At 37.1% G+C, this 21,844-nt stretch overlaps 1 protein-coding gene across 1 annotated transcript in view; it reads right to left on the bottom strand.

Annotated features, from left to right (window-relative positions):
• The window catches only part of COL25A1 (collagen type XXV alpha 1 chain), a 512,490-nt gene that overhangs the window by 43,464 nt on the left and 447,182 nt on the right, over positions 1–21,844 (bottom strand). Inside the window, exons 19-25 of the mRNA XM_024993507.2 lie at positions 16,000–16,062; positions 11,711–11,779; positions 10,693–10,737; positions 9,080–9,124; positions 7,900–7,977; positions 1,632–1,655; positions 950–994 (exon numbers count right to left, since the gene is read on the bottom strand). Of these exons, the coding sequence (XP_024849275.1) occupies positions 950–994; positions 1,632–1,655; positions 7,900–7,977; positions 9,080–9,124; positions 10,693–10,737; positions 11,711–11,779; positions 16,000–16,062 (369 nt within the window). The remainder of the gene's footprint in view (positions 1–949; positions 995–1,631; positions 1,656–7,899; positions 7,978–9,079; positions 9,125–10,692; positions 10,738–11,710; positions 11,780–15,999; positions 16,063–21,844) is intronic.

The following is a 21,844-nucleotide window of genomic DNA, read 5'->3' as shown; positions in this document are numbered from 1 at the left end:
AAATAATTGTTTCTATGTGCTAGTTTTCTGTTTTTAAGTATCTTGAAACGGAAAAGTACAAAAACTGATGTGTGCATTTGCGTGTGAGTGTGATAGATTTTGCAAATAAACTGCCTTAAGAGGCATAAATAAAAGATGGATTTTGACACCACTTGAATCATCTACAAAAAACCCAATGACAAAAGTCATATTTCAACATATGTAGTTCAGTCCTGAAAAGACAGAATTGCTGGCCATGTGTTAACTGATTGAGCATGGCTGAATAAGCTTTAGTTTGCAGAGAAAAAGTTAATGCTACCAATAAATTTTTGATATAATCAAGTAATTTTATTCCTTCTGTTTATAGGTGGTATGGGATTTTCCAGGCAAGAGGACTGGAGTGGGGTGCCATTGCCTTCTCCAGGTATGTTTTATTAGATGAAGTTTAAATGGCAGAACAATTAAATGTATATACAGTATGTGTTGTCAACATGACTGAAAATTGTTTTTAAAATTATCATTTGTGAATGTGTCATGCTGAAGCTTTTCTCATTCTTTTTTACAAAGGCATTGAAGATAAGGATCTTTTTTAATGTCAGAGCAAATCTTCCTTTAATCCTTCTTGATTTAAACGTTTGCCTTTTTTCCATATACCACATTAGGCGTTTCTTTACACTTACCATTTCTGTAAAACGTATTTCTCCTTTGTTGAATACTCTGTTTTTCTGAGTGTTCTCCCTCTAAACTTAATGCCATTTCTATTTCTTTCACTTCCTTCCTAATTTTTACTTTTTTCTGATTCCTCTTCCTTCAGTCCAGAACTCAGTTTCTATTTTCAGCTCTCTTAAGCAATATTGCTGATCTCAGCTCTTCCAGGATTTCATAAGACTGATTTTCAAAGACACATATATTTAATATGGATTCTCTGCACCATATGTAGTAAATGGAAACAAATAAAACAAAGAATAACCTTTGGCCCTTGTAGTCCTTGAGGTCCAGGTGGTCCAGGGGGACCCTAAATCCAGAAAAGACAAAGTTTTAAAAGATAGCAACTATCTGTATTAAAATATATGCTTTAAATAATAAGCACACTATACACTTCCCTAATTTCTATCATAATCAAATATTCTCCAATATTGATTTGCAAAGAGGAAACATTTCACTGGTTACAAAATTATAAAAACTACCTAAATATATGCAAAAAAAAAAAACAAAAAACACCCCACCATATTTGGGTTAAAATAATGCTCTCAAGTTGATTTGTAAGACAATGTAAAATCATTGCTGCCCTGTTCTACATTCATCTTTCAGGGTTGAATTAACTTCCTAATATTTCCTCTGTTTCTAGAAACACTTCTCCCACCCGCCACAAACACTTTAATTTCCCGAACACTAAAGAACAAAGCTGTATTACTGAGATAAGGCCAAAGACTTTTAAGAAAAATAGCAATAAATTTTTTCTTGACTTTTTTTTTTTTTAACTAAGCAGACAAAGTGATTCAACTGGGGCAAATGTTGTAAAAGGTTATTGACATAAGAAGATATATTAACTATCAGATAAAAACAATGGTTACATTAGTACCATTATGACCGGCATGCATCAACACTGAATACAAAGTCACAAACCACAGAAATCATGCAATAGGAGTTACCGTGACTGTTAAGGTGGTAATCCTCTGTTGAGAAAATGTATTGATAAAGACAGTTACCTAATTGTGTGCCAAAGTACAGTAATACATTTCTGAAATAATCAACTTTTGGATTATGTTTTGGTAAGAACTGACAAGAAACAGAATATATCATCCTATTTTTGAACAAATACCATAGATTGTAAAGATTCTTTTTACAAATTATTTTTAGAATTTTATTTAAAACCCTATGGATAAAGGAGAAAGAAAACGTCAAAATTGTAATTCACTTGACTTAAATTATGAAGTAAAATAGTATGCCCCTGTGGTTTGTCAGCATAACTGTGAGCTAAGAAACTCTGCTATTCATAAAAGCTCTATTTCTAGAGTACCTTGATTAGAGAAAATGAAATATCTAACTGTGTAAGTTATGCTTTTGTCTTTTAGTTTGTATCTTGTTTGTTGTATTATAATTAGCTTAAGTGTGTGTGTGTGACAAGACTAAGATAGGAACTGACATGGGATTCACCTTGTTTCTTAAAGGGCTTGAATACTGTATCAAAATATATTCTCTCAAAGTGTGAATCTCTAGAACAGCCAATCCCTAATCCATGAAATGTTTTTGTATTAAGATTTTCTAGTCCAAGTGTTATACAAAAACTTCTGTAAGGCACTTTTTTCTTTTCTTTTCTGCACCACTTTTCTTTTTTTGCTGATTTAAAAAAGCTTTTTTTCTTAAAAATTATTTATTTTTGACTGAGCTTGGTCTTCACTGCGGTGCACAGGCTTTCTCTAGTTGCAGCAACCTGGGGCTACACGCTAGTGGTGGCTTCTCGTTGCGGTGGCTTCTCTTGTTGCGGAGCATGGACAGTGATCAGGCTTATTGCCCGCTGAAGGTCTGTGCCACTTTATGGGATTTTAGAGGGGAGAACATTTTCTATTAGGAGCTCTGGTCCTAGAAAAAAACACTGTCCAGTTACGTGTGACCTTGTGAATATCAGTTTAACTCCATCCCTTTGTCTTCCACTACTCCATCAGTTCAGTTCAGTTCAGTCACTCAGTTGCTCAGTTCTGTCTGACTCTTTGTGACCCCATGGACTGCAGCACGCCAGGCCTCCCTGTCCATCACCAAGCACTACTCCATTCCATTATCTAATTCAAGGTGCTGTTTTTATTGTGTTGTAAAAAATAATTTTAACATTATCTATCTATCTCAGTTCAGACACTTGAGTTTTTAGTGATATAGTGTCATCATATCTTAGAAACAATGTATTTATGCACACGTAGAGATGGTGCAAGTTTGTATTCTATGGTAAAATCAGTCATAGTCCTTACAGCTTCAGAGAGAACAGGGTAGGAAAAAACAACCCAGTAAGGTTTGCTTCTAAGGTAAAGGGCAAAATGGCCACAAACTGGGGGCAAAGTTATAAAAAAAATCAAGGTCCAGATTTTTATACCATCATATATATGTTAACATAAGACACCACTTATTTTATACTTAAAGGATTTACCTAGGCCAAGAGTTGAATTTATGGTTATGAGAAAGCTACTTCTTAGCTCCCGTATATAGATGAGTCATTTTTAAAAGGCTATTAGAAAATTACTGAGCAGAAATAATTTCCTTGCCATAGCCTTCCAACTAAAAATTCTTTTTTTTAACTAGAAAGCAAATCCAGAAAAGCTTAGAAAGGGGAGTAGTTTAAAATTTGAACTCTCCGAAGTTTTCCAATCTGTGCCATACATGTTTCATTTTCCACCTAAATGCAAAACTAGTTTGTCTTTTTCTTTTAATTTAGGGATAACAACATGTTTTATAATGAATTGCATAAATAAAAGAATATTATTATTGGAACCTCAACTATTGAACAGATGGGGCTTAAATGACTTTGTTAAATAACTATATTTGTGAGACCTAAAAATTATACAGGGTAGTTTCCACACAGTCAACAGAAGAATAAATGACAGAAAACTAAGCCAACTTCTCAAAACCATAATGTTACTGCCATCCTGAAGAACCAGTGTGTAGACACTCAGGGACTTCGCAAATATGTTGGCTCACTTTGGATTTCTTGTATGTGGTTCCTCTAAGTTAACACAACATAAACTCAGCAGGGTTCTCTGCTGAACTTCAGTAATGATTTGAAAACCAGAATTTTGGGTAGTGATGGAGAAAGCCATGTCATTCTCTACTGAGTTGCGATGTGAAATGGAAGGCATGAGATAGAAAAGCTGTAAATTGGTTGACGGCTAGAAGGATGCTCGGTAATTTATTCTCTTAGATGCTAATGTGAATCGCTTTAAGATTAAAGGTTATTTTCTTTCATGGCTTATAATGAAGCAAGCTTAAAATCACCTCTGATTTACCCTAGAGAACAGGTTTAGTTTATATGGTGTTGAGAAATTTTAAAAGCTTCAGTTAGAGCTTTTAAGAGCTTTTAAATGAAAAGGTTTTGCTGCTAATTGTGGAAACATAACCACCTTAAAAAAAAAATAAATGACTTATGACAAATGTCCATGTAAATATAGGCATACCTTGGAGATATTGCAGGTTAGGGTTTCACACCACTGAAATAAAGTGAATATTGCAATAAAGCAAGTCATACAAATTTTTGATTTCCCAGTGTAAGTAAAGTTATGTTTAAACTGTAATGCGGCCTATTAAGTGTGCAATAGCATTATGTCTAAAGAACAATGTACATACCCTAATTGAAAAATACTTTATAGCTCAAGGATATATTGTACCATGGCCAATATTTTATAATAACCATAACCTTTAAAAATGAAAAATCAGTGTATTGTTTACCTGTAACATATGTAATATTGTACATTAATTATACTTCAATAAAAATACTTTAACACTAAAAAATGCTAACTATCATCTGAACTTTCAGAGAGTCTTAATCTTTTTGCAACCGTAACATCAAAGATCACGGATCACAAGGAATTCCCTGGTGGTCCAGTGGGCTGGGGTTTGATCCGGTCAGGGAACTAAGATCCTGCAAGCCACGTAGCAGGGCGAGGAAAAACAATAGCAGATCACCATAACAAATAAAATCAAAATCAACAAATTTGCAATATTGTGAGAATTACCAAAATGTGGCAGAAAAACATGTAGTGAGTAAATCCTGTTGGAAAAATGGAGCCAATAGACTTGCTTGGCACAGAGTTGCCATAAACTTTCAATTTGTAAAAAAAAAAAAAGCAGTATCTTCAAAGTGCAATAAAGTGAAGCACAATAAAAGGAGGTATGCCTGTAACAATTTTCAATAGAGGCAACATTAAAATTTTATATTTCTAGGGTGATATTTTATAACTATAATATGCTCTTATTTATCTAATTACTCTAGATTTTTTTTTTTTTTGCAGGCCTTTTTTTAAAGAGGAGGCGATAGTGACATAGAATTTGCAAAACTGTGACTATCCATCACTGGTTAGAGAACTAGAAGAACAAGTGTCTATTACTTCCTCTCAATCTAATGGCTATTTAATTTATTTATTAAGTACTCAATCTGCTAGAGTACTATATTGGGAAAACAAAGACATAGTTTTGAAGTGAAAAAATAACAATAAGTTATTTACAAGCACAATGCTTAGTTGCCTAAATAACTCCATAAGAATAATAAATCTTAAGGTTGAGACCAACCTAGACAGTATATTAAAAAGCAGACATTATTTTGCCAACAAAGGTCCATATAGTCAAAGCTATGGTTTTTCCAGTAGTTATGTATGGATGAGAAAGTTGGACCATAAAGAAGGCTGAGTGCTAAAGAATTGATGCTTTTGAACTGTGGTATTGGAGAAGACTCTTTAGAGTCCCTTGCACTGCAAGGAGATCAAACCAGTTAAAACTAAACGAAATCAGTCTTGAAAGTTCATTGGAAGGACTGATGCTGAAGCTGAAGCTCCAATACTTTGGCCACCTGGTGTGAAGAACTGACTCATTGGAAAAGACCCTGGTGCTGGGCAAGATTGAAGGCAGGAGGAGAATGGGGCGACAGAGGATGAGAGGGTTGGATGGCATCACCAACTTGATGATCATGAGTTTGAGAAAGCTCCAGGAATTGGTGATGGACAGGAAAGCCTGGTGTGCTGCAGTCCGTGGGGTGACAGAGTCAGACACAACTGAGAGACTGAACTGACTGAGTGAAGATTGAGACATAAACATGAACTAGTTGGTTGTGATGGATAGTGACTGGTTTATAGTCAAATAGAACTGAAGGTAAAAAAAGAAAGTGAGTGCACATTTCTTGTTTCATATCAAGATGTAGGTGTTAGATTTTTTTAAAAAGTACAGTGTATTCAGGCACATCAACAAAGAATATTCAGCTCCTAAAAAAAACTCTAAGCATAATATTAGATTTTATGGATCTTAGAAAAGATCCATTTAGAAACATTCTCATTTAACGATCAGATCAATAAAATATAGACATTTTGTGATTTCCCCAAAGGGACACACCTAGTTAATAATAGAGGAGAAATCAAAGCAGATTTTGGTTTTAGACTAAGGGTAGTTTGCTTCATGCCAAGCTCTTGTTCATGTAAAGGCTTTAAAACTCTTCCACAATTTTTCCATAAAATGGCCATGGCCAAAAATATTGGAGTATATCTTGAAAGATAAGAGAATGGATACCTCTTAAAGGCAGTTAAAAGAATCACGGTGCCACTGGAAGCAGTTCAAGGGAAATTGACAATATTGTTCACAAAGTTGAAAATGTGTCCCTACATTTTATAAGTAAGAACTCTGACAACATAGTAGGTAACCAAAACTTCCTGTTCTTTTCTTTCTTTATACATGCAGACAGCAACTTCTGGGGAACAGGGGAGAATTTAGAAAGCATGTTCTAGAACTTGACAGGAGCCCAGAATCTACTGCTTGAATCTAATCCACTTGTGCTGAGGAACACTCATGCAAGCTGTTGACTGAACACACTGCCCAAGGGATGTTTCTCCAAGCAGTAAGCATGCTTTTCTTTGTGCTTTACCAGAAGAAGAAAAAGAATGAAAAATAGGCTAAGCTGAAGATAGATTCTGTAAAAACTATGTAATAAATGCTTTATTAGTTAAAAATGACAGTTGTAACAAAGGATCCATAGAAGTGTTGTAGATCTACCATAATTTGGTAATGCTAGTGAAATCATATAGAGGGAAAAAATTCAAGCAAGTACAAAATGGAAAAACATTTAAAACAACTAATTTGACTTTCGAGCAGAGAAATGGATTGTGCATATGAACTAAGTGTAATCACTAATACAACCAATAACTTTATTTAATATTTACATTCCCAGACCTGGGTTGGACACATTGCAGGAGTCAAAATAACCATACAACAAGTTTTCTGTCAACAAGTAATTTACAATTTGGTAAGAGGCAAGACTAAAGTAAATCAGGGGATTTGGGAGAATAATTAAATGTTAAACTACTTGGTCCTGACTGCTAATATTTAAAAGGATTCAGAGGAGGAACTTGTCTGGGTGGCAAGTGAACTGTTGAAGAGGATTTAGAGATGAATGAAAGGAAAAGATGAACCAGGAAAAAAAGGAGCAATTTTTATAGATATGATAACTATGTTGTGGAGAAATAAAAAAATCTGTATAGAAAAGACAGGGTTATGGGGCTTAAACATCAGATAGAGATGCTTAGACTTGATAGAGTAGGCAAGGGGGTCACTGAGGGTTTTGAGTAGATTGGGGTTATCACTATTTTGATAGTAACCCTCTTGACTACCCTCTATGTGTTTTTACTTGATGGAAGAAAAAGAATTGAACAGTAGCAGTATTAAGAAGCAATGATAGAGGCCTCATGTGCCAGGCACGTTTCCAAGTATTTAGCCATGTACTTCTCACAACAGCCCTATTTATGCTTTGAGGCAGATGCTATTATTGTCCTCATTTCACAGAGAACTAAATAACTTGCTCTAGCTCATGCACTTAGTAAGCAAGAGATCTGAACCCAGGCAGCTCCAACTCCAGAGCCACAGGGCTCTTAATGGTTTTGTTAAGTTCACTTTTCAAGAAAGGAGACGAAGATTTGCAAAACCAATATACGTTAAACCAGATAAAGCTAAATATATCTGGAGGAAGAAGGAAAATAAAAGGAAGGATTGAAAAACACTAGGAAATAAAGAGGGTAAACTGGGCCAGGGAGAAGAAGCTGGGTTCAAAAGATGAGGGAAAAGGTGTGCTTTGAGAGGTAGAGCCCTCTGAGAGCTGAGGCGGGTGGAAGGTGATATTTCCACACACTCCAGGTCTCAGCGGGGTCCCTGTCTGTGTCAGGATGGGGAGCAGTCACTTGCCTGCAAGGCTTCGTGGAGGTTGCCATTGTAGTCTATGATCTCGGTGGCTCCTGCATCTCCCTTTTGACCAGGTGGACCCTATGGAAAAATAAACCAAGAGAACATTAGGCTAGGATGGAGAAGGGACGGTGGCAGAACCAAGAGAACATTAGGCTAGGATGGAGAAGGGACGGTGGCAGAAACAGAAAGAGCAACACGCACGCTCTCTCTGACCTAAACCAAGAGAACATTAGGCTAGGATGGAGAAGGGACGGTGGCAGAAACAGAAAGAGCAGCACGCACACTCTCTCTGACCATCAATTCTCGACTGAGGCCCAAATCCATGTTAAAATAAATAAACCATGTTCAAAGTTTGTCCTTATTTCAAAGCAGGCAAACTACTTCCAACTTCCTGCCTGTGGTATGTTAAAGATATTAATTCAGATAAAAAAGAAAAAAGATTCAATATCAAAAACTGCTCCCTGAAAATTATTATTTGTAGGCTAATCTGATTTGACTGACAAAATCTTGCTGGCTTTATCCATATTTATTAAAGCAACCCCTGACATCTTTCTCCACATCCATACCACAAAGACTGCTTCCTCATTCTTTAAGAAGATAGAACATTCTTTAAGAAGATAGAACTACAGGAAATGCTTGCTTTTCCAACAGGAATAGAACTCCATTAAAATTGAATCAAACAGGGAATAAATATGCATGCATATATATATTTGAATATATATATATATATATGGAGGGAACAAATATTTTTAAGACGTCTACCCTACTCAGTAGCTCTGCCACTGAATTTCCATTAGTTACGTCCTAATTCTCTGTGTTTTAAAAAGGTTCTGAAAATTTAGACTATTTCTTTCTTTACAATTGAGTTACTTGAAAAGTGGAAAGTTCTACTGTTAGATAGCTGTGGGTTTGCGACTGCTCATTTAGCAGAGGGAAAGCAGAGTTCTTCACTTCTTCTTGTGAAGCCTATCTTATGTGTCCAAATTTACAGACTCAGTGCTCCCAGTGACTACACTAAAAAATAGGAAGAAAGGGAGTGGTAGCAGGAATAATCACAGTGGTCTACCTCCTGTGCTATTATTGGGTATGATTAATCCAAGTGCCTTGTGAAAAGCCACATAGACACATACTTCAAATCTAGGCTCGTTGGAGGCCAAAGCTGTAGACGAGACACACTCACCCTTGGTCCCAGGGCTCCAGAGTCCCCCTTGTCTCCACGATCGCCCTTTCCCCGGTAAAAAGAGAAAAAGAACCTAGTTAGTTAGTAGTGAGGCCAAGAGTCCCCAAATATCTCAAATCCAAGGATTTGATATCCAAGTATTTAATCCAAGGATTTAAATCCAAGGATTTACTATCATTCAGTGGCACCTTTAATATGAACTTTTGAAATGTAAAATAGCAACTTGAAATACAATAACTCCTAACATGGCAAACACTTCTCTAAGATGCCCCTTGAAGTGAATTAAATTTCCCCCTTCAGATGACAGAGTATCTTGAAACGACAACACATACAGTAACTTGTTTATTAGGGATCTTCAAAGGCAAAGCAAGTGGCTTCTATGACACCCAAAGTTAGGCTTTTATCTCTCAGATTGAGCCATGTTCTTGCCTTTATATGAAGAGATTCGGTGCAAGGGGGAAAAGAGGCAACCAATTAATAGGTTGTCTGTTCTCTAAGAAGAAAAAGTGTAGACAATCAGGACAAGGAAGGAAGAGAGATCAACGGGGAGCTCAGTGTTGGGAGATTTAGGAGGGAAAGGTCCCCAGCTGGGTCTCCCTCTGATGATAAGGATCTAAGGAAAACTTTTCTACTTAGGAAGTGCTCAAGAGGACAGCAGCCTGTTAGACCAGGGTGGCCAGGTTGAAGGTCAAGAGCTGGGCAAACCTGGCTCTCTCTCTTTTTTCCAGTGTAAAGTCAAGTCTTTAAATGTCCATTTATAGTGTTTTTGCCACCTCACCCCCCTCCCTGGACAGACACTAGGAATCACCTACGCCTCAAACTCCAAAATATATCACTAAGAATACTTCAGAAAGTCTCGGAAATCTCAACAGAAAATTTGGAGGAGAGATTTGAACCTGTGTAGAACTGAGAGTTCTTTCAAATAGCCTAAAATTTATAGAGCCCTTTTCCTAAACAGAATTCAAAGCATTTTTCTGTATCTTTCTCCATATCCTTATAAACTGGATAAGGACCAGTGAAGATAAGCAGTAAAAAGGATTATGATTTTTTCTATCCACAGTATGCTAGTAACATGGACCATAATAATTAAATTTGCTTGAATGCAGAATTACTAATATCTGTTTTCTGTTTTCCCCATTTCCCATGCTAGTCATTAATAGAATCTCAAATAACATGATTCTGCTAATAGTATACAGATTATTGCAGGTTCTATAAGAACATGATAAAGGAGAGAATTTCCTTTGGTGGTGAAGTTTTAATGCAATGGAGGGAGTCAACTGACTTAAAAGCAAACTGTAGTTGAACATTTATCACAAAGACAGCCAGGAAATAAAAAAATATTATATTGCACATAATGTAAACTAAGTACTTAATTTTTTCCAAATAAGCTATATTTATGAAACAGGAAGTACATTTTCTCTTAAAGAATGGTCTGAAGCACAAGAACACAAAAACAAGATGAAACAAACCAGGATATCATCATAAGGGTGAAATTACTGCAATGCCAGTGTGTGAAAGAGTCTAGTCCAAAACATGACTTTCCTGTGGAAAAGGTGAGAAGCACAGCTCTTGATGGCCTCATGTTATGTTAAAATGGTTACCCGGGTACTGACCTTTGACCCTTTCGGGCCTCTAGTTCCTGATTCACCTTGTTTCCCCTATTATAGAAGAATATAAAGATGGAAAAGAGAAAATAATAGAGGGAGACAACAATAGGAAAAAGAAATTAGCAGTGACTCAGAATAATGAAGAAAAATGGAAACACTTTATTTTAACTGCTTTAATAGATGGCTGTCTATAATGTAAACTGTTACAACACTGAACATAAGCATTATCAGCACATCATTAGTTCACTCCCTGGGCTCTTCACCAACCTTCGCGTCATTATAATTCTAAAGTCTGACCACCCATTGGTGGATGGGAAGAGTTCTGCAGATAATTCTCAGTAGTCTCAAAAGTGTTTGCTTATAAATTTCATCAAAGAGGAAGTCATTTCCCATGTCTCTAGGATGGGTTATTAAAATAAAGTGTTACCATAAAAATCAGTTTGCAGGAAGCTTAGAGGAATAAAGTGAACAGTCAAATAAATCCTTAGTTCTCATATTTTCAAGGTGTTACTTACCATCAAGTTACCATGGAAACTAATGGTCTGGATCCACATTTTCCTCAGTAGGTTTTTGTTTGCTTGTTTATTTTTGTTTTATATATATATTTTTAAATGCAGGGATTTTTTTTTGTTTTTGGCCAGGCCGCTCAGCTTGTGAGATCTTAGTTCCCTGATTAGGGGTTGAACCTGTGCCCTCTGCAGTGAAAGTGCAGAGTCCTAATCACCAGACTCAGTAGGTTTTAATATGCCTTGAGTGGTAATGTGTTAGTGTGACAGTCCCTCCCCATTGACATTTTGATGTGTTATTAAATTTGTTGACTGAATGGAACGGAGTAAACTGGAAAAGTTGAATTGTAAAACCCCTTTTAGAAAATAACAAATTGGTATGCATTTCAATGAATTATTTGTGATTTTGGGCTGTTTTAATACCCCTTGAATAATTTTATTTTAGTTGCATGTTCTAAAAGTAAGTGGTATACATTTCCAAACTGAGACTGTTGTTTTCCAGTGTGAGAATAACTGACCTTTGGTCCAGGGGCTCCGGGCTCCCCTCGATCCCCTCGTCCAGGAGGCCCTGCCTCCCCACGTTCACCCTGTCACAAATCACAAAATAAGTAAATGGTGACCCATCTTCCCCCAACCGGTCCCTGTAGATTAATGAGTGAAGTGAATAAAACCAAAGAAAGTAGAAAGTGACTATTTATTTACTACATACTCAGCATTGTATTAACTTCAACATGGATTATCTCATTTAATAATCGAAACAACTATACAGTGTTTGCATTTTCATCCGCATTTTTATAGACGAGGAAATGGTTTGGTAAATGCCTGTCAGACACCTACGTTGGTAAATAGAAAGACCTTTAAAGGGAATTGATAAGGGCCATCATTAAGCCTCACCACAGGCACTGGCATAGTCTTCACTCTGCAGTGACTTTTTAAGATCTACTAGGAAGAAGCATGGCAAAATGACTAAGCACCAGGTTTTGTAATTTGACATTCTCTACTTTAATCTTGGCTCTATTACTTACCAGGTCTGTGTTTTGGGGAAAATTAGTTAAGTTCTGAAAGCTTCAGTTTCCTCTATAAAATGGAAAAAATTATAGTACTAGTTTCATAATTTAAAATAAAAAGTCCTCGTCACGGTATAAGACATGCAGGTATTACAGTTTTTGCTACATTTATAGATCTGGGAACGATGATCGTGGTCACTGCCCTCCGAGGGCCAGTGCTCTAGTAAGATAAGATCCACATGAACAAAATAGTTTAGGGTTCAGGAATAATGTAAAGTCGTATGTGAGAGAAGAAGAAACTCCACAGGGTTTTCAACAGTCTGGACTGACTTTTTGCTGAGACCTGGGTCAAGTCCTGAAGGATGCTGCTGTTGCTGCTGCTAAGTCGCTTCAGTCGTGTCCGACTCTGTGTGACCCCTGAGATGGCAGCCCACCAGGCTCCCCCGTCCCTGGGATTCTCCAGGCAAGAACACTGGAGCGGGTGAAACCCAGCTGCTGCTGCTGCTGCTGCTGCTGCTAAGTCGCTTCAGTCGTGTACGACTCTGTGCGACCCCATAGACAGCAGCCCACCAGGCTCCCCTGTCCCTGGGATTCTCCAGGCAAGAATACTGGAGTGGGTTGCCATTTCCTTCTCCAGTGCATGAAAGTGAAAAGTGAAAGTGAAGTCGCTCAGTCGTGTCCGACTCTGAGCTACCCCATGGACTGCAGCCCACCAGGCTCTTCTGTCCATGGGATTTTCCAGGCAAGAGTACTGGAGTGGGGTGCCATTGCCTTCTCCGCCTGAAGGATGGGTAGGGTGTATTTTACAATTATTATTGCTTATGACTGTGCTTTTGAGGAGTGCACACAACACTTTACATGCATTATCCTATTGAGTTCTCAAGACAAATGAGAAAGGTGTTAGTATCCATAGTCTACAGATGAGGAAACTGAAGCTCAGAAAGATTAAGTAATTTTCCCAAAGCCTTTAACATGGGAGAGCTGTAATTTAGAATGGATTGTACTCAATCTTCAATTTTTGCATAGATGTTTTGGTATGTAAATATTTTGCACATCTCTGGTCATTTTCTCAGAATAAATTCCTAGTGGGGAAATGTCTGTGTCAAAAATAAAAACACTTTAAAATCTTGCCAAATCACCCTCTAGGAAGATGGTTCTGTTTTTCCCTGAACACAGAATTGAGAGTTCAGCTTCCTGTGTGATGGGTAGAATTTGAATAATCAAACAAGTTTTGACTTCTGGTGATGGCATGTTAATGGATGAAGGAGGCACCCTCCTCACTAAAGGATAGATTCATCTTGGAAAGGAAAAGAAAGTAGGGTTGGATTTGTTATGGGTGATGGAGAGTTTTGAATTCCAAGATCTTTATCTGTATCATGCCCACTTTGGGAAGACTCTGTGGTTTTGCAGGGGAGGTGGGATAGATTAGGGCCAGGATTATGGAAGACTGAGTAAATTTCTCAGTATGAATCAAAAGGGAGTAGAAGAATGGAGAGGCTGGAACTTGACTGGAGGCAGAAGATGGAAAAAATGCTCCAGAAGGGATTTTCCAGGGATTAGAAACTGAAGTGCTTCTACTGGTATATGGAATTTACATTTATAAATGTTTGGTTATTTGCTTAATATTTTACAGATGAATTCTAAAATGGTAACTATAATCTTATTTTAGGGAAAAGCAAAAATCTTAGAAAATCATTTCTCTATAGCATATATATCATAGGTGTGAAGTCTCTATATATTTACCTAGAATCACTTATTAACATAATACCCCTAATTAATTGCTTATTATTCTCTGGAATCACATTTTTTTTTTCCTTCCATCCCTTTCTCACACATATTACAGTGTAAGCTTCAGTAGAAACTGTTTTTGTTGCATTTAATCTCCATTCTCAATAGAAAAATGTCTGGGAAAAAATGTGTTGAATTAATGAATAAACAATATTATTCAAAGTTTTCTAAATTATTCATGATAAAGTCCTATTTCTTTAGACTGATGTAGATTTCTTGCAGGCACTGATACAGATGCTGAGAATACAGCAGCACATAAAACAGGTTTTTAGATACCATTATACATCTTCATTATGCTCTCTCTTCATTGTGTTGGGGATAAAATATGCAGTGTTAGTTTTTTTAAAATCTGAATTTATTGGTACAAATCCTGTCTACACAACTGGAAAAAGACTAGTATTTGGCTGAAAGAGATTTTTAAATAATCATGATTTTTCCATTATGATACCAATTTCATGTTAGGCAGTTTAGCCAAAAATTAACTTCAAAATATTCTTAAATGAATTTCTTATTCACATCCTTTCTGTGGAACTACAAAGCAGTTACAGTACAGTTTTTACTTTTCTTGGGAGTGCAAAGTAATATTTGTTATAAAAGTATGGGATCTGTAAAGTCAGCCCAGGTTCTTCATGGACAGTAATTAATGTTGATTTTATAGCTCTACATCTGGAATTTTTTGACTATGGAACAGTTTAAAATAAATGAACAAAAGAAAAGATATTTAGGGATGAACTCTACTCTCCAGGGGTCTGTCTGTGTTTCTTCTATTTTTCCTTGTTTCGCAAACAAGATGCCACAAACAGAAATCACATTCATGCCTGGTCCTCGCTGGCACTGAGCAGGTTTCCCGCTTCTCTGCACTTATCCACAAAGCCACCTCTTTCTCTGCCTGACTCTGAGGCTGCAAGCCATACAACTGTTCTGATGTGGACACAGGATGCCTGTTATCCTCCTGATCTAGCTCACTTGATTCTAGAAAGTGCACTTTGTGTGTAAATCTGTTCAGGCTAAAGCAGGCATTCCTCATATTTTGTTAATAAGCTTGTCAGCTCATTATGTGAAAAAGAACTTGCTGAGAAAAGAGCAATTTTGCGTAAATTCGACCGAGCTTCAGTCCCCCTTAGGCCATGTGTAGTTTCCATTTACTAGGATTAGAGTTATTTTCTCTTGACCAGTGGAAATGAGGACTCCTCTGTCAGAACAGACCAGGAACATATTTCTCGAGCTCTTGGAAGTCATCCTGGCTTATATCTGGAAATACACATTGAGGCAAAGACTGCTACGGTTTAAAAATAAAAGAATGTAGTTTGATCTAATTTTGCTCTTTCTTTGATTCATGAGTCTGTCATGAATAAAGTTCCATCCTCAGAACGGCACCTTTTTATGTCTTTCCGGGTAGATAAAAAGGGAACCATGGCTCTGACTGTATCCACAGCAACATAACTTTTTATATGGCAGCATATAGATTTTGCTTTCAGGGCCCTCTCTCGGGTTGCCAAGTGGAAGATCATGAGATGGTTTTCATTACAGGATTTTTCTGCAGACGTTTTTCAGGATAAAGCACTAGGAATCTATATGACATCAGAACTTGCCTTTGCAATCTAGGGAGTGATGGGGGAATAGTAATCATGTTTGATTTACAAGTATGTCTTAAAATGGGTAACGAGGAGCTGGAGTTAATGAGTTCTACCTCTCCTTCTCAGAATTGCCTCACTTTTCCATATGGCCAGAAGACTAACAGCATCACATCAATTTAGGTGCAACTGGGGGACAACTGGAACAACGAATGTATCCCACCATCCTGTTGCCCTGCCTAAGGCTTTCTGGAATTAACTTCCTATTACTCTAATTACAATAATATGCTATTACTATGAGAAGTGTTGGGAATGGGTGCTAAGCTGATTTAGTTCTCTATTAGGCAAGACTATCTGGTCACCTGAGTAACAAAATGGACTAAAAATATGCCACAAAAATTTTTCAGAAAGAAAGGAAGGGGAAAACACTCCACTTACCTTTGTTCCTGGTAACCCTGGTAAGCCTGGTTCTCCCTGAGGACCAATGAAACCTGGTTCTCCCTTTAAAAAAAATGGACAGATGAGATCACCACATGTTTGACAGTAAATATGTGAACTATTGTTCGTCCCCGGTGGGTCAGCTGATAAAGAATCCGTCTACAATGTGGGAGACCTGGGTTCAATCCCTGGGTTCTATCCTTGGGTTGGGAAGATCCCCTGGAGAAAGGAACGGCTACCCACTCCACTATTCTGGCCTGGAGAATCTGCATAGTCCATGGGGTCGCAAAGACTGAGTGACTTTCACTTTTCACTTCACTGGGATTTTACTTCTTTGATTGTATACAGCTTTTGCTGAGATCCAGATACTAACTATAAAATTAATTAGAATTGGTTTTGACCAGTGACAACACTTTGAGCAAAACTTTGGAGAAGCTCTGAAAAGTAAAAGTGACAAAGAGACCAGATAAATGTCTTTACAATTTTCTTTCTCATCTATTGTCTCGTGCTTCTTATCATTTACCAAATCAGGTCCATTATGTTGGGGTGGATGTGGTAGGCAGCCTGTAAGATGGGCCTCAATGATACCACTTGCTGGTATTCAATTCCCTTGCAAAACCCCTCTGCTTGAGTGTGCACAGGATTTACTGACTCATAGCTAATGAGCAGAATATGCAAGAAGTAATAGGATATCATTTCTGAGACTAAGTTATTAAAAGACTGTAGCTTCCATCTTGAGGGCTCTTTCTTGTCCTCTCTCAGTTGAGTCAATTCACTTCGGAGGAAACAAGCTGCCATGCTGTGAGTAGCCCTACAGACAGGTCCCCAAGGTGAGGACCAAGGTCGGCCAATGGCCATATGTGTGAACTTGGGAGCAGGTACTCCATCCCATTAGAGTCTTCAGATGAGATCACAGCCCTGGCTGACAGCTGGATTGCATCCTCCTGGGAGACACTGAGCTAGAGGTACCCAGCTGAGCTACACTCAGATGCTTATTCCTCCCAAAATGTGAGTTGACTGTAGTTATAAGTCACTGCAGTTTGGGATGCTTATATGGTAGGCAGCAATGCATGAGTGATTCAGTGGGTGTGGCTAGGGAAGAGATTCAAGAATGTTCAGCATAAAAAGCAAAAAAATCTCTCCTTGCCATACCTCCAAAATCTCTTCTCTATTACCTGGAGGAAACCCAGTTGTAGTATAATAGAAAAATATATTTGGTCTTGTTCCTAGTTTCTAAAATCTTTGGAATTTCCTGAGTAGTAAGAGTAATAGTCCCTTGGACTGCAAGGAGATCAAATCAGTCAATCCTAAAGGAAATCAGTCCTGAATATCTATTGGAAGAACTGATGCTGAAGCTGAAGCTCCAATACTTTGGCCACCTGATGCGAAGAACCGACTCATTGGAAAAGACCCTGATGCTGGGAAAGATTGAGGGCAGGAGGAGAAGGCGGACAGAGAATGAGATGGTTGGATGGCATCACCAACTTGATGGACATGAGTTTGAGCAAGCTCCGGGAGATGGTGATGGACAGGGAAGCCTGGCATGCAGCAGTCCATGGGGTCGAAAAGAGTTGGACACGACTGAGTGACTGAACTGAACTGAAGAGTAAATAGGAGCATCTTTTGTTACTCGCAACAAGCTAAGCTTCTTTTAAAAATACCTGTTGCTAATGGGGTGACTGTGGTGGGCCTCTAGAGAGCTTCAGGATCAGGCTGTGATAAGAAGGTTGGAACTCTCAACATTTCCCGTCCTCTTACCATCTCTCCAGAGGGGAGAGGGCTGGCGACTGAGTTAACTCAGCAGTGGGCAAAGCTTTAATCAATCATGCCAACGTAACACAGCCTCCGTAAGATGACCTAGGCAATGGGGACTGGAGAGCCTCTGAGCTGATGAACATCTCCATGTGCTAGCAGGATGGCACCCCAACTCCACAGGGTCACAGGCTCCTGCACTCAGGACCCTTCTGACTTCACCCTCTGTATCTCTTCATTTGGCTAGTGTTCACTTTCACCTTTTGCACTACACTGTAAAGGTAAGTATGCATTTCCCTGAGTTCTGTAAGTTATTGTAGCGAATTATCGAGCTTGGATAGGGGTGGGAGTGAGTGGCTGTGAGCACCCTGGAATTTGTAACCAAGTCAGATGGAAGTGCAGGTAAGGAGGGGTGGTACTTGGACTGGGGTCTGAAGTGAGGGCCGTCTTGTGGGACTGAACCCTTAAACCTGTGGAATCTGAAGCTAACTCTGAGCAGTGAGTGTCACAATAGGACATGAGTTGGTGTCAGAGAATCAGAGTTGGAGAACCAGTGTTGGAAAAACACCATATATTTGGCACCAGTGAACACCCGAGACCAGTGTTCACATATAAACTGTAAAGTTTTATTTTCTTCTTAACTACATGAGCTCAAATGTAAAATTCTAACTTCTTGAAATCTGTGATGATGTTTTCAAGCAAAACAAAACAAAAACATAATGACTCTGTTCCCATATTTCCTGGGATTTGTTTGCTTATTTGTTTTTCCCCATTGGATTATTTCTGCTAATGTTGTTTGATAAATTTGATTTTCTTTTAAAGTACCTATATTTCAACATTTGTTTTTTTTAGCGCTGAGCAGAAAGATGCAGAGAAGATGTTTTATATGAAATGTTAGAATGCCATCAAATATTTTTGAAATACTGAGTTTTTAAAAAATATATGCCATATAAAACCTTGGTATTGGGTAGGGAACAAAAAGATCACCCTTGATGAATAACTCAAATGGATTTATTTCTAGCTCTGATGCTCAGGGTACTGGTTTAAGAAAAAAAAATGTAGGGGAACTAATGCTCTAGGTTTATTGTTTGCGAAATTTCTATAACTGTATTCTACTTGTCTCCATACCCTTACACATAGTGGAGAGGAAAAGCTGAACAAATAGCCTTGGATGGATCTCGTAATAGCCTAAAATGAGAATCAACTATATTCAGAAAAATCAATGACGACCATTCTACTTCTTGTAAAAAAAGTTTAACTTATTTGAAACAACAGCAAAAAACAGTTAAGAACCATTTATTTACATGTAAGATATTTCTCTCAATAAAATGATATATACAAGCATAAAAATTTTCCCTCTCCACCCTCAAGAAAAAAGGCTGTATTAAAGTCATGTATATTATTAGTAACCACTTTCTGTCATGAAAATATTATGAAAATATAATGCAACCACATTATATCATGAAAATATAATGCAACCACATTATATCATGAAAATATAATGCAAGTTAACAGGTAGAAAGTTTAAAGGTAAACAAGATTCATATATCTTCAAGTGGAAATAAAGATTTCACTGCTAGCAAAGCAAATGGAAGCACCATTAAAGCATACTAATAAAAGAGAAGAAAAAAGAGTAAATGCTGCAAAAATGTTTTTCTTATTCAGGCAAGGGTTTAGTTCATAAAAAGACAAAGCATGCAATTTCATAATTCACAAATAAATAAGGCTTTGTGATCTCAATGGCTGAAGTGTTGTTTTTTTTTTTCCTTTTTAAAAACAGAATCTATTTAAGTTCTCCTGAGTAAAATGGATAGAAATTTCCTTCAAGCAGAATGTTCAGGGTAAAAATTTTTATTTCAAGATATAAAATTAGCAAAGGACTGGACTCTTAACAACTTTAGCACTATTAATACTGACTAGTATTAAAGACTTTGAGTATGATTAGTTATACTTTTTCCTGCCACTCTAAGAAAGCATCCGCCATCTCAATACATTCATTTCTTCCTTCAATTTACTCAAGGGAAACAATACTTAACTTTAGGACCACAGTTTTATGATTATTTAACTCCAGAGCTCTCAATTTCTTTAGAGACATTGTGTCCATCTAGTCTATGTCTTGGCAGGATGGGGAGGAAATAATCATTGGTCCCTTTCCTGTCTCAGGCTTGAAAGAATTATTGAAGTAAATAAGGCATAAATATGTCTACTCATGGCCTTAAGCTGGTTGGGCTGCTTCTTACTTTCCTAGGCTTATACCAGAGGTCTCAGAGTGCCTATTCACTTACCCTTATTATTGTACAGAGTTGGAAAGTTTCATTGACATGGTTTCAGATTTCACATTGTACCTAACCTTTAAGTTGAAGCTACCACTTGTAGAGTTTGGGGTAGTATTAAGAAAGAACATCCACACTTTTATAGAAAGGCTATGAAAATCATCTTCCTTTGTCCAATTACATATCTATATGAGGCTGGTTTTCCTTCTTGTGCTTCAACCAAGACAAATTGCAACAGAAAGAAAACCGAAGCAGGTAAGAGAATCAAGCTACCTTTGATTAAGTCAGATGTTGAAGAGATTTGAAAAAAAAAAACAACATAAAACGATAATAATGTTGCTATTCCTGTTAATTTTTTGTTTGTTTTGTAAAACTCAGCTATATTTCATAAAATGTTATTTAATTAACATATAATGACCTGTTTAAATTTCTCTATTTTAATTTCTAATACAGACACATCAATATGTATAAACAAGTAAAAACTCTTTAAATCTTAATTTTTGGGTGTGTAAAAGGGTTTTGAAGTTAAATCTTTGAGAACTGTTGGTACAAACATACAGAATTGAGTTAAAGCCTGACTTTGCAAGCTGGAATCCTGAGGTGCCAAATAATGTATGATTCTGGTGTCATTTGGGGGTGGCTTAGTCAAGATTTATTAGATAATGTGAACAAAGCAATCAGCACCAACTCTAGAACAAAGTAAGTGAATGATAAATGTTACTGTTGCTCTTATCTTATAGGCTCAAAAATGCCAGCTACCAATATTATTAGTAGTAGTAGTAGTATTAATATTAGTAGTACTATTACAATATCTCAATAGCTAGTTGGTAATACACATGGTGACTTCTTGACTCTTTTTTTTTTTTTTACTTCTTGATTCTTTACAACCTGTATGGGGTTATATTCAGTACTTCTTCAATTACTTTCAAGAAGTAACCCTAAATTTTCTCATGTGACTATGTAATCATTTTATGAGTCAATATCCATCTGCCAGAACATTTAGGATTGAAAAGCCAACCACGTGTAAGGTAGACAAATGACAGGTTTACTAAGAATGAATTTTATTCCTGTAAGAAAAGAAAAGGAGAAAATGGTCATATCTGTTAAATTTCCCTAAATAATGTAATCCTTAAAAAAAATCTTGCCTCTTTGCAAGGATTGATATAGAGTTTAAAGGTCCTAGAATCTCCTAAAATGTCTAGCAGAAAGGTTATGACAACCTATGGTTCTATAAATACTTTGATGTGATTAAAAAAATAAGCAACTGGTTATTCTACTCTAGCCATAATTCTAGTTATCCAGGATAAAGGAAGGAGACTGAGTCAAAGGAAGGTAGGGGAAAGCAGCTAAAATATGACTCAAACACAAAATGCTTTTGCAAAATCATCTTTGAAGTAAATTAGACTACACAAAAATGAGTTTTCGTAAATTTCAGGGCAATATGCGGGAGAAGTAACTATTTCTATTGAACTGTATGATGATTCACAGAGCTGTTTTTACATATCTAATCTCATATAATCAACAGGAAATAGGATATTGCTAAATTAGAAGTTATCCACACAGATTGCCTGAATAGACAAAGTGTGGGAGAGATGCAATAGAGGAAATTGGCACCATAATGGAATTAAGCTCCTATCATACTTTTAATTAAGAAACAATTAAATCCAGAGTTTTTTCCCCTTTACTTTTCTACAAGGCAATTACCTGAACTAGAAAACCCAATTATAATTTCAGTGGGCCACTGTTGGAATAACATGAGAAAAGGGCAGATGTTGGCTGTCATTATTTATACAGGGAAACAGCAAGTAAAATAGCTCTAC

Source organism: Bos taurus, chromosome 6 (genome assembly GCF_002263795.3).
Source record: "Bos taurus isolate L1 Dominette 01449 registration number 42190680 breed Hereford chromosome 6, ARS-UCD2.0, whole genome shotgun sequence".
In the NCBI taxonomy this organism is placed as follows: domain Eukaryota; kingdom Metazoa; phylum Chordata; class Mammalia; order Artiodactyla; family Bovidae; genus Bos; species Bos taurus.
Note: the sequence above shows the minus strand (reverse complement) of the source record. Positions and strands in the feature narration are given on the sequence as shown.